Raw genomic sequence first — 12,984 nt, forward strand, 5'->3', positions numbered from 1 at the left:
CCATCGTTTAAACCCGCACTGTCTAATTAAAGAAGCCTCAAACGTAAGCGGCAGATATCTGATATGACTCTACTTTAAATATAACACGTAAACGCCAAGGAATGGTCAGTGTTTCCGTTGGGGGGGGGAGACTAATAGAAGTATATGAATTACACGAGGAGCACTTAAGTCCCGTGGATATTTCAGAACCCCGGGTTAGCAATGTGTTCGGATTGTTTCTTGGTTTGTCAGAACCATACCCATTAAGTGGTATCCATCTATAAACTGTAGTACGGTGTCATCTGCTCACTTGTCCGTACATGTCGTCTGCTAATACACAAACCAAGCCGAGTACCATTCACACTCGACCGCTTTACAGGCGATACTCCGGCAGTTGACACAATCCCGATAAGCCCAGGTATAGACAGCGTGTTTTCTGTCGAGCTAACATGGCGAACATTCAGCTATATCTCTTCTTCCCAAGTCCACCATGTCGTTCTGTCCGCATGACAGCCAAGGCCCTTGGTGTACCACTCGAGTTGAAACAACTTAACCATGTGAACAAAGAACATCTTAGTCCAGAGTTTTTGAAGGTGAGAATTCGAGTTGACGTGTCTCTCTCTCTCTCTCTCTCTCTCTCTCTCTCTCTCTCTCTCTCTCTCTCTCTCTCTCTCTCTCTCTCTCTCTCTCTCTCTCTCTCTCTCTCTCTCTCTCTCTCTCTCTCTCTCTCTCTCTCTCTCTCTCTCACACACACGTTGCAATATAATTCGAAATCATACGATTATAAAAGTTGATGTCAATAGATAATTGACTAGCTATTAAACTATTAACATATCCTTGATATGTTACACAGTGAATAAACGAGTGATATATATATATATATATCTGATACACATTTCTTTATTTGTATTCAATACTAGCACGCGCGTAGATCCATCTAATTTTACATTCAAAGTAACAGTCGTTATCAATCACTGCACAGTAACGCTCACGTTATATCATACGCTCTATGTTTGAGAGTTTGCTGCTAAACGAAACTGTGTACAGCTGGGTCACGGGTCAATTTCTGGGACGGTCGCTCTAACCCAGGTAGCCTAGATCGGGTGTTTTGAATGAAGCGCTACAAAAGTAGGGCTGAGATCCGCACGTCATGAATTTTACTTCAGTAACGGGTTTTCACAAGATTATTACATGGCAACAAGCTGCCAGTTAGCAGTAAGGGGACTTCGTGTGCATAGTTGATTTTTAGCAATGCGACATCTTTTACATAGCCTACTCATGGACAGACAAACCAGAGACTGGCAGTATGAGCACCAGTTTGTTGTATGATGTCAAAGACAAATGTAATTCATTATCACCGTATGATTATCAATTTAGTTCCTTTTACATTATGCCTAGCAGCGCTAACTCCTATATTTACTACTTCACTGTAGTCTACTGTTAAAACCTAGTATGCAGCATCTGGCTGGTAGTTTCAAACAAACGTATCATATGTCAAACATCTAAGCAGTTCTTCAATGTTATGAGCAGTGCTGACATTACTTCGCACAAGTTCAGTGGTAGGGCGTTTAGCCTTGACCATGGACGTTGATAGGCCTTCCTGTTGGCAATCGGTAGATAACAGATGATATCTCGTTATGATCAGACAATTTGATTTTTTTAGAACCGTTGAAATGCTTTTATCAACAACGTGTACGCCTGCGTCACTTTCGGTTTTAGGCATTATGAATCTGGGGCTCTGCGATGTGAAGAAAATAGGGTTTAAAAAGGCACTAAGCCTAATTCGTCCATATATTACCTCAGCTTCCTTTTTGAACGTACATTATAACATATACATTTCAGACAAACCCGGATCACATTGTCCCAACAATTACAGATGGAGACTTCACTCTGTGGGAGAGGTAAGGTCAAACAACTGACTCTGGCCTTGGACACGTATAGGCAATGTTGGTAACATGATGGAAGGCATAATCAACAGAGGATTAGTTGGGCAGCCATAATCTCGACAATATCAATACAGTCACAGGGCACAAGGAAGTATCTGTGTAGACATTTCAATCATGTACAATAACAGTTAACTTGACCTCCACGACAAACAGGCCTTTATACTGCATATTATGTTCATCTGCATACATATGTTTACACACGCCTGTTAATCCCCATACCCTTGGCTCTTCTTCATAAGTGGATCTGTTCATTATAACACACATACACACGCACACACACCGATCACATTTGGAAGAGTTAGACACATTTTGACCATGCAGCCTTTCCTAAACCTATTTACGACCTTTATGGTTGTAAGCCTTTTCTTGTTCATATGACATCAATATCAACTGTGTCTTCATTTTATCATTTGTCTTTCCATCAGTACCATAAACATACTACTTTTTACGATGTTTTAAGTCTCACCTCTTTGTGATATTGTATCCACAGCCGCGCCATCATGCGCTACCTGGTGGGGAAGTTTGGGGGTGAGGACAACAGCCTGTACCCCCGGGACCTTCAGAAGAGGGCAGAGGTGGACCGACTCCTGGACTATGACCTGGGGGTCTTCTACAGAGCCATATTGGAGACTCTGGTCAGTAATATTACAATCATTATATAAAATACATTCCCTAACAGCCTGACCCCTGAGCTTTCTCTCATGACATAATATCCTTATTACGAAGAATATCCAATGCCAAGACTTTCGGTCAATACAGTATAATATTGCTTGATGCGTATTTCTTTTTCTGAAACAAAAATACGTTATTTGGTCGACCCTGTCAACGTGTTAAGTCCAGAACAACTCATTGTGATCTATGGACAAATAACTTAATGAAGCACCCCCTGTATTTTTGCAATGATGATAGGTTTTCAACACCTACATAAAACCGTTCGTGGTGACCACGGTCGGAAAACTTGAGTTTTATCTGGCCCGTATGATTCTTTGACTCATTCAAAATGTCCTTTTGCGTGTCTTACAATCCAAGGTTAATACCGAGTGTAACCTCCATGTGACTGTATGACAGCCAGCACTATCCTCCACATGCCCCCTGTCAGCCCCCTGATCCTCTGACGACCACCACCACACGACGACCAATCATGTCCCAGATATGCTCCAAAGGGTTAAGATCGGGACGCATCCAATCGTGAGATATGTCAGGGGGTCCTTAACTAAGTTCTATGTGTATACGTTAGTGTAGGTAAAAGCAGTACTCTGTCAAGCAGTCTACGATAAATCAGTTAGGATGTAAATAAATGTACAGTGCGAAATCAAAGTATTATCTTGCAGTAGGCAACTGCCTGTAGTTTAGCGTCTTACAATATACAAAAAAAGAAGAAGAAATATATATTTATTCGTGAAAATCCGTGCTTCCTAATTTCAGATGCTGCCAGTAAGAAACAGGAATACACCAACAAAAGAACAAGAAGAACAGGTCGTCAAGGCTTTCAACCGGATTGATACACTGCTCAAGGATAAGAAGTTCCTCACCGGAGATCACATCACTATCGCCGACTTTGCGATGGTCGTTGGGTTTGGATCCGAATTCCTCTTCCCAGGGGATATGTCTAACTACCCCAATGCCATGGCATGGTACAAGAGAATGCAAGAATTGCCGTACTACCAAGAAGTGAATCAGCCATTTTTTGACTATGTGGAAAATTTGAAGAAACTAGCAGGTCAAACGTCGTAAGAACACGATTATGCACAGATCCATTTAACTGCTGAAAAAGGCAAACTACATTTATAGTCAATTTGTTACTAAGCTATTAGAGAGGCTTAACACAGACGTGCAGTTAAAGAAACTGGGATTGACATAGTTATATTCAGGAATATACTATAACTTACTTCGTCGCACAGAGTCAAATACCTTTACAAAATCAACAAGGATAGATTTTCCTAAAATAATACTTGTGTACAATAAATTGTTAGAGTAAACATACTATTGTTATTACTTTACTGGTTGTATCCACCTTATGTCTCCAGAACAGACAGATGTTGATGACAGATTCAAATATGTGATGAACTCTTGGTTGCCATAATACTATAGAAAATTAAGTATCTTTTACGCTTGTATTCATCTGATGATGGTCGGCACACGTGAGACGTGCGTCATTCTAATGACCGGAAACCATACCGACGTTTCCCTATCTATCCGCCTTTTTCTAGGCTGGTAATTTCACATTCTAGCAAACCGTTCCTATTGAGTGGTGAAAGTGGCCTTTCTAACCTTTCCACTTTTGTTACAGCTTTGTTGATAGTTCGAAAGTCAACAAACCAACAAAACAACCAGCCAACCAATATTGGTTCCATACAACACAACACATATAAACTGACATAAAACCGAAAGTACACAATTTGGTAATTTTTAAAAGAATACCAACGTAAACATTTTGAAACCTGTGTTGATTGTGCCTTACATGTCACAATAATTAGTACACTGTACAAGCTCCCAAAACACCAGTTGCGACGTTGCCAGCCCCTTACTTATTATACAACTACTTTAACTTGTTCGTTATTAATATAACAATAAAACATACGAGTGGAATGAAAGATTGGCATCTTTATTACACCAGAGGAGAAACTAATACAAAGCCCTCATGCGGGGGGTTAATACCTCCAAACATTCCTCCAAACATCCTGAAATGTAAAATATACATATGGGGCCATAGTAATTAGCCATAGCCTCAAAACAGTAATACTACTGGGTGGGTGAGCTGGGGAAAATTATGAGCGCTGTACCGCCATGCGGGCGGCCATGCTTACTTGTCTAACGTGCAATGGAAGGGAGATAACTCCAGCTGGACTTATGACGATAGGAAATCTAAGGGAGGCAACTGTGCAAATATTTACTGCCTCACGTTAAAATATATTTTAAAACATTAAAATAACACATCATATTATAACATTTCTTCACTATCTCGATGGATTAATGTTCAGGAATTTCAGTCAGAGCTTCATTACTTTAAGCAGAAAATATATAAATAAAGCAAATCGATCGCATTCGCTAAAGCGACAGATTTGTTGCTTTTGCACCAAGAAATCACTTACAAGAATAGTAATGAACATTTTCGATAAGAATGGACTGTTTTAATCACAATATTTCAGTACCGTATAGTAAAATTTGATAAAATAAAAATCTTTTTTGAGTGATTTGTTACTTATATCACAAAGCACTTGTATATTCTTCATTGGATGTACAATTATTTCCAAACCACATTTATTCATTGCAATAATGGCAACAACAGACTTGTGCCTCGATAGTCCCACGATGTAGATTAATGATTGCCAGACATGCGGATCCACCATCTTGTCAGCTGATGGAACAGACATCGTCTTCTTTAATGTTGGGGATGATAAGTTGTTACGATTGCTTTGATTGTTCTGATTGTTTATTTGACCCTTGCAAGGAAAGTTAACCCATGGTTGCAAATTACTCCATAAAACCAGCTGAGTCTGCTTGGAAAAGACGTAACGTTTCACGAGAGATGATGAAGCTGGTGTCCTCTGGTAAGTCATGAGAAGATGTGTCATGTTCTTCTCCTGGCCAGGGCCAGTTCATTCCTAATAATGTTCTCATGTCCCTTATGAAGGAAACATTCTGTTTGACTTTGTTGCATGTCGAGACTCGTCGATCATCCACAATCATGTCATGCATGTCATCAACAAATTCCTTAAGGTTGGCAATTGATGATCGTTGACTAACATCGAGATGATAATGAGATGTTATTTCCGAGTTGCCATAAATGACAGGATGTGTAATACATAACAGAATCCATGGTAAATACTCGATAAGACTGGTTCTTGCAAAACTATAATCTCAGTAGGAACACCACAGGTGCAGACAAAGCTTCCACAGAGTACCGCAGCGGTTTTCCTTGTTACTATTTGATAATTCGGTGTCCATGTGTATAATACCAGGTGTGGTTAAAATATTCCTTACATGCTTAAGTCGTCCTAGCGTCTTCGGGAATTTCTAGACCTGCTCAGGAACCATGTTTACCCCCTGGTCTGCAGTATCAGTTTGCCTGTTAGACTATTTACTATTATGTTTTAGTTTGCATTAGAAAATTTTCAAAACATTTTAGAACTTAAAAAGCATGAATAATAAGTATGATTTCCAGATATATAAGCAAAGTCACTTTACTAGAAATCGCATATACTCCTTTTAGCTCCAACAGAACATTTTGTTTTAGTATTTAGTGTATTGAGAAATATATTGTATTGACTTTATTTCAGTTACGATAGGGTTTAGTTTTGTTTGGACAATCAGGTGCGTTGTCTTTCTATATTGCACATGTAAATAATGTAAGATCAAAGATGAATTTAGGATCAGACTGAATCATTCTTTGTATGTTTTTTTCTATTCAGATTTTCAAAATAACCATTTTTTTAAATCTGTTTTAGAGCATATCCATGGGTATAATGTTAGTATTTCTAATAATGGCCACACAAGAAATGGCGTGTATAGTATTTGCATAATTTCATAATGTATAAGCGTTACCCGCCGAAGAATAACCAGGAACAAGAGCATTATCCTAAAGTATTCTATGAAAATGTCTGTTGTACTCGTCTCCTTTCATCCGTCTGTCTGCACCGTCCAGTTTGCATCTAGTCCATGTCTTTTCAAGTCCTTTTCATTTAAATGAATATTTTGCATGAATACAGAGACTTCTATTTGGGTTTTTTAAACTTTACTCGCCATTGGTTTTCCCACTTTCAAGTATTAATAGCGACTTTAAACTAAGTTATTTATGAACACAAGAAAAAATAACCGTACCAACACCGATCCCTGAGGGACACCTGCCATCACAGGCGTAAACGTCTTTGCCTTTACCTAACGTGCTAAATATACATTTAATGGCTATAAATCGATGAACTGGTATACTCTATTTAATCCATCAGGAAACCATTTGGCCTAGTAATAGTACAGTCACTTGCACTGCCTTTTGTGCACAGGAATAACTGTTACTTTTCACATCTTTAGAAATATCGAACTTTGAAGTGACTGATTGAATACAATATGTCCATTGTTGTTGATTTAGAGAAAGTATTGCCAATTCCATCTGGGCTTTGGCTATGCTAACAACTGAGAGAAATATGTCTTGGAAACCCAAACGATTTCAGGGAAGAGGAATGTGGAATGAGGAGAACGAAAAATGAACCCGTCCTTCTCATATATATCTTTCTCATTTCAGAAGCTTCCTTTGAGGCGACAAAATAACGCGATGGCAAGGCAATGAAGGTCTTCAGGCAGACCAACATACTAGGCAAAGGAAAAGTTTTTCACCAGAAATGACCTCATCTTTGCCGATTTTGCGTCGATAGTTGGGTTTGCAGACGAAGTCATTTATCCCGGGATGTGGAATTGACCAAGTTGTAAAAAGCTATAAATAAGATGTTGACTATTAGTTATGTCATTGGATATAGCGGACAGGCAGTATCGTCTGTTCACTGGTCCGAAGGCGTCGTCTGCTAGCACATCTTGCTTGATTCGAAAGTGAGTAAGTGAGTGAGTTAATATTTAGCGTCACATCGGCAATATTGCAGCCATTTCATGACGAGAACAATTTACTTTATATCAATATTAACATCAATATATATAGAACCTAAATACCTGTCATCGAAGGACAGTAAATTACTACATTATCACAGCTCTTAATTTAAAACTAGTATGCTATCATACAAATAAATCACTAGAGACAACCGTACTATATAAACAAACGGGCTGTAGATCACAAGCAACTGAAGGTTGATCACCATCCTAGGGACTATGGGGACTTACAGTACTTTAGCTACCTGATGGACCCCAGCTTGATTTATATCAACTCTTCAGCAGCTGGCGATTGCAGTCAAAGTTAGCCAAAATTAAAATGACAAAAATAATACATTTAAAACATCTAGTAAATTTACATTGACTTTGCATGTTTCGGGACTTGCGTACCCTCTCAGGAGGACAATGATTTTACAATACTTAAATTGATTCGAAAGTGTTATCAAAGCAAGGACACATCTCATTGACTTTCCTCACTTAGATTACAGAGACACCTGCAAAGGGCTTTCCTATCGATTTGTTTGTACAGCATATAACCCGTGCAGTGACACACAGATTGCACAATCGTGAGCAATATCTCAATGACTTTCCTCACTTAGATTGCAGAGAAACATGCAATGGGCTTTCCTATCGATTTGTTTGCACTGTATATAACCTGTGCAGTGACACACAGATTGCACAATCGTGAGCCTGCTCAGATATAGACGACGTGTTTTGTGTGGAACGTGGTCTAAATAACATGGCGAACATTCAGGTATATCACTTCATCGGAAGTCCGCCAAGTCAAGCTGTCATCATGACAGCTAAGACTCTTGGTGTACCACTGGAGTTGAAACGACTCGACTTTATGAAGAAAGAACATCTTCAGCCAGAGTTTACAAAGGTGATTGAGTATCTTACAGACACCAGTGTTAGAAAAGGTCCATTGCAGCCGACTGTTGATGGTACGGTGACATTAGTCGGGCTGACTTATTCGTGTAATACAGCTGAAATATCATTACTGATTAGTATTCGTATAGCATCTTTTGCTCCAGGCCGAACGCCGTATAACTTCCGCGCCATCTAACTCAAATAATGTTGCATGCATCAAATATGTTGTTAGATTGACCATCGTAACATGGAAATTCTATGCTTTGAAATAGATTCGTGCCATACATGTGGATTCTTGTCCTTCACATACAGCCTCACGTGCTGATTTGGGCATAGACATTAAACATACTAAACTGAACTTTATGGATGAGTAATGCATACCGTGATTAGTGGAATCGTATTGTCAGGAAATATTTGTCGAAGATCTAAACATCAACACAGCACAAGGCTCTTTTAATTTTCATTTGGAAAAATTTGCCCTTAATTCTGCCATTTATGCAAACCTTCATCCTGTTCATACAAAACTGTAGCATGGCAAGTACTTTTCTCTTGAACAAATATACCTTCATCTGATAGCTTGGTAATTAACTTGGATCACGTGTATAATTACAGACATGTTTTAAAGTCTGCATGTAAATAGGGCTTTTAACATTAGCATCATGGCACTCATTATGTTAAAGTCAATGGAACGTCGTTACCTTGAAACCATTAATTCGAAAAGTTGATTACAAAAGGTGTATTTATAACACTAGTACCTTCTCATTGTCTTCTTATTGCTCGAGTCTGCCTGTTAAATACCCACTCTATGCCCACATTTCGAAGTGGCGTCCCACATTCGAAAACATCCGACCTTCAAAGAAATTATTTGCCAGAAGTCGGAAAGACATGCGAGTACTACGGCAGTTCTGATATATCTTAGAACACAGTCGTATTGCAGGAAAAAGTTCAGAGTACTATGATGCGTGGTGCAGAAGTGTGAACCCAGATAACCCGGGTTTATAGGTCAGAATGACATTAGTTTAGCTCATGAATCTAGTTCATATGAAACTATGTACGAAGATAACGGGTTCAGTAACAAAGTTGACTTCCCGTTGTCTATTTGTCACAAAACAGGTGAACATGTGATATCCTCACAAAGTTCATGGCCATTTTTATTATCTAAGATATGTTGTATATTAGTATCTATGGTGATCCATGTGATCTCTGATATGTATTGTATTCGATAAATACAGATTTAATCTGGGAGAGTGTGTTGCAACAACGGAATATTAACCGCTGATTCACGCTATGGGTGGCATATGTCCACAGTCGCTCTCACCCACGTTGCCTAGATTAATTGTTTTGAATGAAGCACTACAATACTGGCACAAGGATGAGCACTTCATGAACTCTACTTCAGTAATAAGTGCTTACAGGATTGTGACATAGTAACTAGCTACTTTGTGTTCACGTAGGTGATCTTTTCACCGAAATCAATGTAACAACTTTCAAATACTCTATTCCACGACAGAGGATGTTAGTACGAGCACACTGTCGCTGTATAATGATACACGTGATAAGATATATCATTCATTGGTCCTAGTTAACATGTTTTAGATTTTATCACTAGTTTTAAATGGATATCTGTGATAAACTAGTAGTTTTACTGTTCTTCGTCAACAGGTTTTATTTTATTTTATTCATATATGATATAATCATTAATTGTTCTCGTTACGATATGGCTGAAATATTGCCGATGTGACGCTAAATATTAACTCACTCAGTCACTCACTCATTCATTGGTCAGTTCATCAGTCATCATGGCAACTACGAGTGAGTGTAAACATCATTGAAGATAAACAGCAGTGTTTTGGCTGAATGTGGAAGTGATGGACGTAATAAAATGTTTACCTCAATTAAATGTCCGTCAAGACCTTAAAACATTAAGGCAGGGCGTTTACCCAAGGCTTACCTGTTATTATTCGGTTAGGGGAGAGTTTAAATTTCAAATTGAGATAAGTTTCTTTGTGATCTTTGATTATTTGCTGATGCGTAAAATCTCTATCATTTTTTTTCTAATGTCATATTTCAGCACTCACAACTTTAAATGCTCTGTGACGTCTTAATTACTCAATTAAGTATAATGTATATTTTAGATAAACCCGGATCAAACCGTCCCAACAATGATAGATGAGGACTTCATACTGTGGGAGAGGTAAGCTTTCATCCTCGACGTCAAATAAATCGAAATCAATATTGATAAGCCAAAACTGACCCCCCTAAGGTCCTAAACTTACTTTCACTTAATGAATACAAAATCAATCACTAAGCACAGATTCATGTTCATGTAACACCATTCATCGTCAGCAATCACATTCTTGAACTATTTCTAAAATTGACACAATGCCACTTGGTGTCCCCATACTATGTTCTGTGATCAGGATCATGAGATGACTGTTCTATATCACGTACTAGTTGTAGTCTACTTAAAAAGAGAACTGATCATGTGTCAATCACAGGATTGTCTGACCCAGACCCGGTTATATACCACATAGCTTATTTGGTATGACGTTACTTGCAAAACTCACTAAGTTATAGTTTGTAGCAGGTTGTTCTGAATATCGTGATTCATGTTTGAATAAAGATAAAGTTATTGTCAACAATGGAGAATATTTCAACACCAAGTTGGAAGCAGTTTGGTGAGTTCTGGAAGCGAGACGTAATGGAGTTTGCATCATAAGTTAGGAGTTGCTGGCGATTCCGAACATTTGAAAATACGTTTTGTTTAAAATTTGTTTGAAAATTCATAGCTTCAATTCCCTTCAGTTGTTTTTATTTTCATTCCCAGTGTATCACATTCTAACAACTATCATGAACCAAATATACCTCGTCTATGTTATTCACGAAGGTCGTTACTTTGACATCGGATGTATCGTCAGTTTCTTAAGTTGATATTCATTAAGTACCACACACATTTTATTCTGTGGGATATTGCAACTCTCACCACTTGACACTATTGTATTGGCAGCCGAACTATCATGCGTTACCTGGTGGGGAAGTTTGGGGGTGAAGACAACAGTCTGTACCCCCGGGACCTCCAGAAGAGAGCGGAAGTGGACCGACTCCTGGACTATGACCTGGGGGTCTTCTACAAAACCTTGATTGAAGGTGTGGTAAGTACACAAACAATTTTGTTTTTGTTCTTTTCTTTTGCCATGGTGGAAGATGCGGTTAGTAACCGTGTAATGTTGCTCGGTTAAATAATTTGCAGTATCTCTGTTGAGATGTTTGTGAACAAATTTCGATCTAGCATTAGGCGATAACCCAATACTTTGGATTTACAAATTATTAAATATTTTGGAGAAGATAACTATATAAACACCTATTGAGTATTGTGTTACTATGATCCCCTATTTCAGTGGCTGCCATTCAAAGACAGAACTCCGAAGACAAAAGAACAAGAAGAGAAAGTCACGAAGGTCCTCTCACGATTTGATACACTACTCAAGGATAAGAAGTTCCTGACCGGAGATAATCTCACCATTGCCGACTTTTCGATGGTTGTTGGCTTTATAGTCGAGTTAGTCTATGAAGGCGATAAGTCAAAGTTCCCCAATGCTATGGCGTGGTACAAGAGAATGCAGGAAGAAACATGCTTCAAAGAAACGTATGACACAATCAAGGACTTTGTGGAAATGATGAAGAAGCAACACGCTGAAATGCCATAACGCAGATGTTCAGGTCTTATGCAAGGATCGCAACTGCATTGTTGTCACAACGCCAGGTGTTGTAACTAGCTGTAGGTTCACATAATCTTCATCGCTATTTTGCCAAGGGAATCTGCCAAGTAATATTTCGGGGTACATACTGGCTGTAAGGTTGTATCAATTATCATTTTAAAAAGTATGAAAAAAAACCGTAATACAGTATCTTATACAATGTAAGTGATGCACGTTTATGTGTTTTTTATCTTTCTGTTGCATGATATGACCCAGTATTATATCTTTCCAGGTCTTGACTGTCTAAGTAAACTTAGGCTCAGTATTATTCGTTACACTGCTATACTGAGTCTAAAAGGTTACCTGACGCGACCTTCCACAAGGTTTTGTTAGACTCAGTATAGCAGTGTAACGAATAATACTAAACGTAAGTTTACTTAGACTGCAGGTCTTGACAACTGAACAGTTATCTTTGCCTTTGCATGTGTTTGTGACGGGTGACATTGAGGGGGCAGAGTATACTCGCCTGGTATCATCACAAATTGATAATGATTCATTCTAATGAAGAAGTCGAAATCGTTCAGTGGACGTGACTTTTAGCACTGATTTCCTATTATGATGGACCGTTTTTTCGCCTCTTCTTTTGGCAACTACCTGGAGGACTAGGTCTTGTACTAGCTACCCAAAGGTTATATACAATGCCGTCCGGTAATTCCGCGCACCTAAGCACATCGATCACAACACGGCAACTAACGTTTCTTATTCTTTGTGGTTTACGTGACTAAACATGCTATATGACTATATGATTCTAACGTTGCATTATGCCATACGGTTGTCCTTACCGGCGTTCTGACGACATCGCTTGCTGTCCGGTAATTCTGCGCAGCAACTGATGC

At 38.8% G+C, this 12,984-nt stretch overlaps 2 protein-coding genes across 2 annotated transcripts; both read left to right on the forward strand.

Annotated features, from left to right (window-relative positions):
• Positions 1-276: 276 nt before the first annotated feature.
• LOC124281081 (glutathione S-transferase 1-like) lies at positions 277-3,904 on the forward strand. The gene is made up of 4 exons (XM_046717095.1): positions 277-572; positions 1,822-1,880; positions 2,416-2,560; positions 3,351-3,904. The coding sequence occupies exons 1-4, from the start codon at positions 429-431 to the stop codon at positions 3,657-3,659; spliced, it is 657 nt and encodes a 218-aa protein (XP_046573051.1). The 5' UTR covers positions 277-428; the 3' UTR covers positions 3,660-3,904.
• Positions 3,905-8,169: 4,265 nt separating this feature from the next.
• LOC124281082 (glutathione S-transferase 1-like) lies at positions 8,170-12,313 on the forward strand. Its single transcript, XM_046717096.1, has 4 exons — positions 8,170-8,403; positions 10,526-10,584; positions 11,398-11,542; positions 11,789-12,313. Exons 1-4 carry the CDS (start codon positions 8,260-8,262, stop codon positions 12,095-12,097), a joined length of 657 nt encoding a protein of 218 aa, XP_046573052.1. The 5' UTR covers positions 8,170-8,259; the 3' UTR covers positions 12,098-12,313.
• The last annotated feature ends 671 nt before the right edge of the window (positions 12,314-12,984 follow it).

Source organism: Haliotis rubra, unplaced genomic scaffold (assembly GCF_003918875.1).
Source record: "Haliotis rubra isolate DU_JTF1 unplaced genomic scaffold, ASM391887v1 Scf279, whole genome shotgun sequence".
NCBI classification, from domain to species: domain Eukaryota; kingdom Metazoa; phylum Mollusca; class Gastropoda; order Lepetellida; family Haliotidae; genus Haliotis; species Haliotis rubra.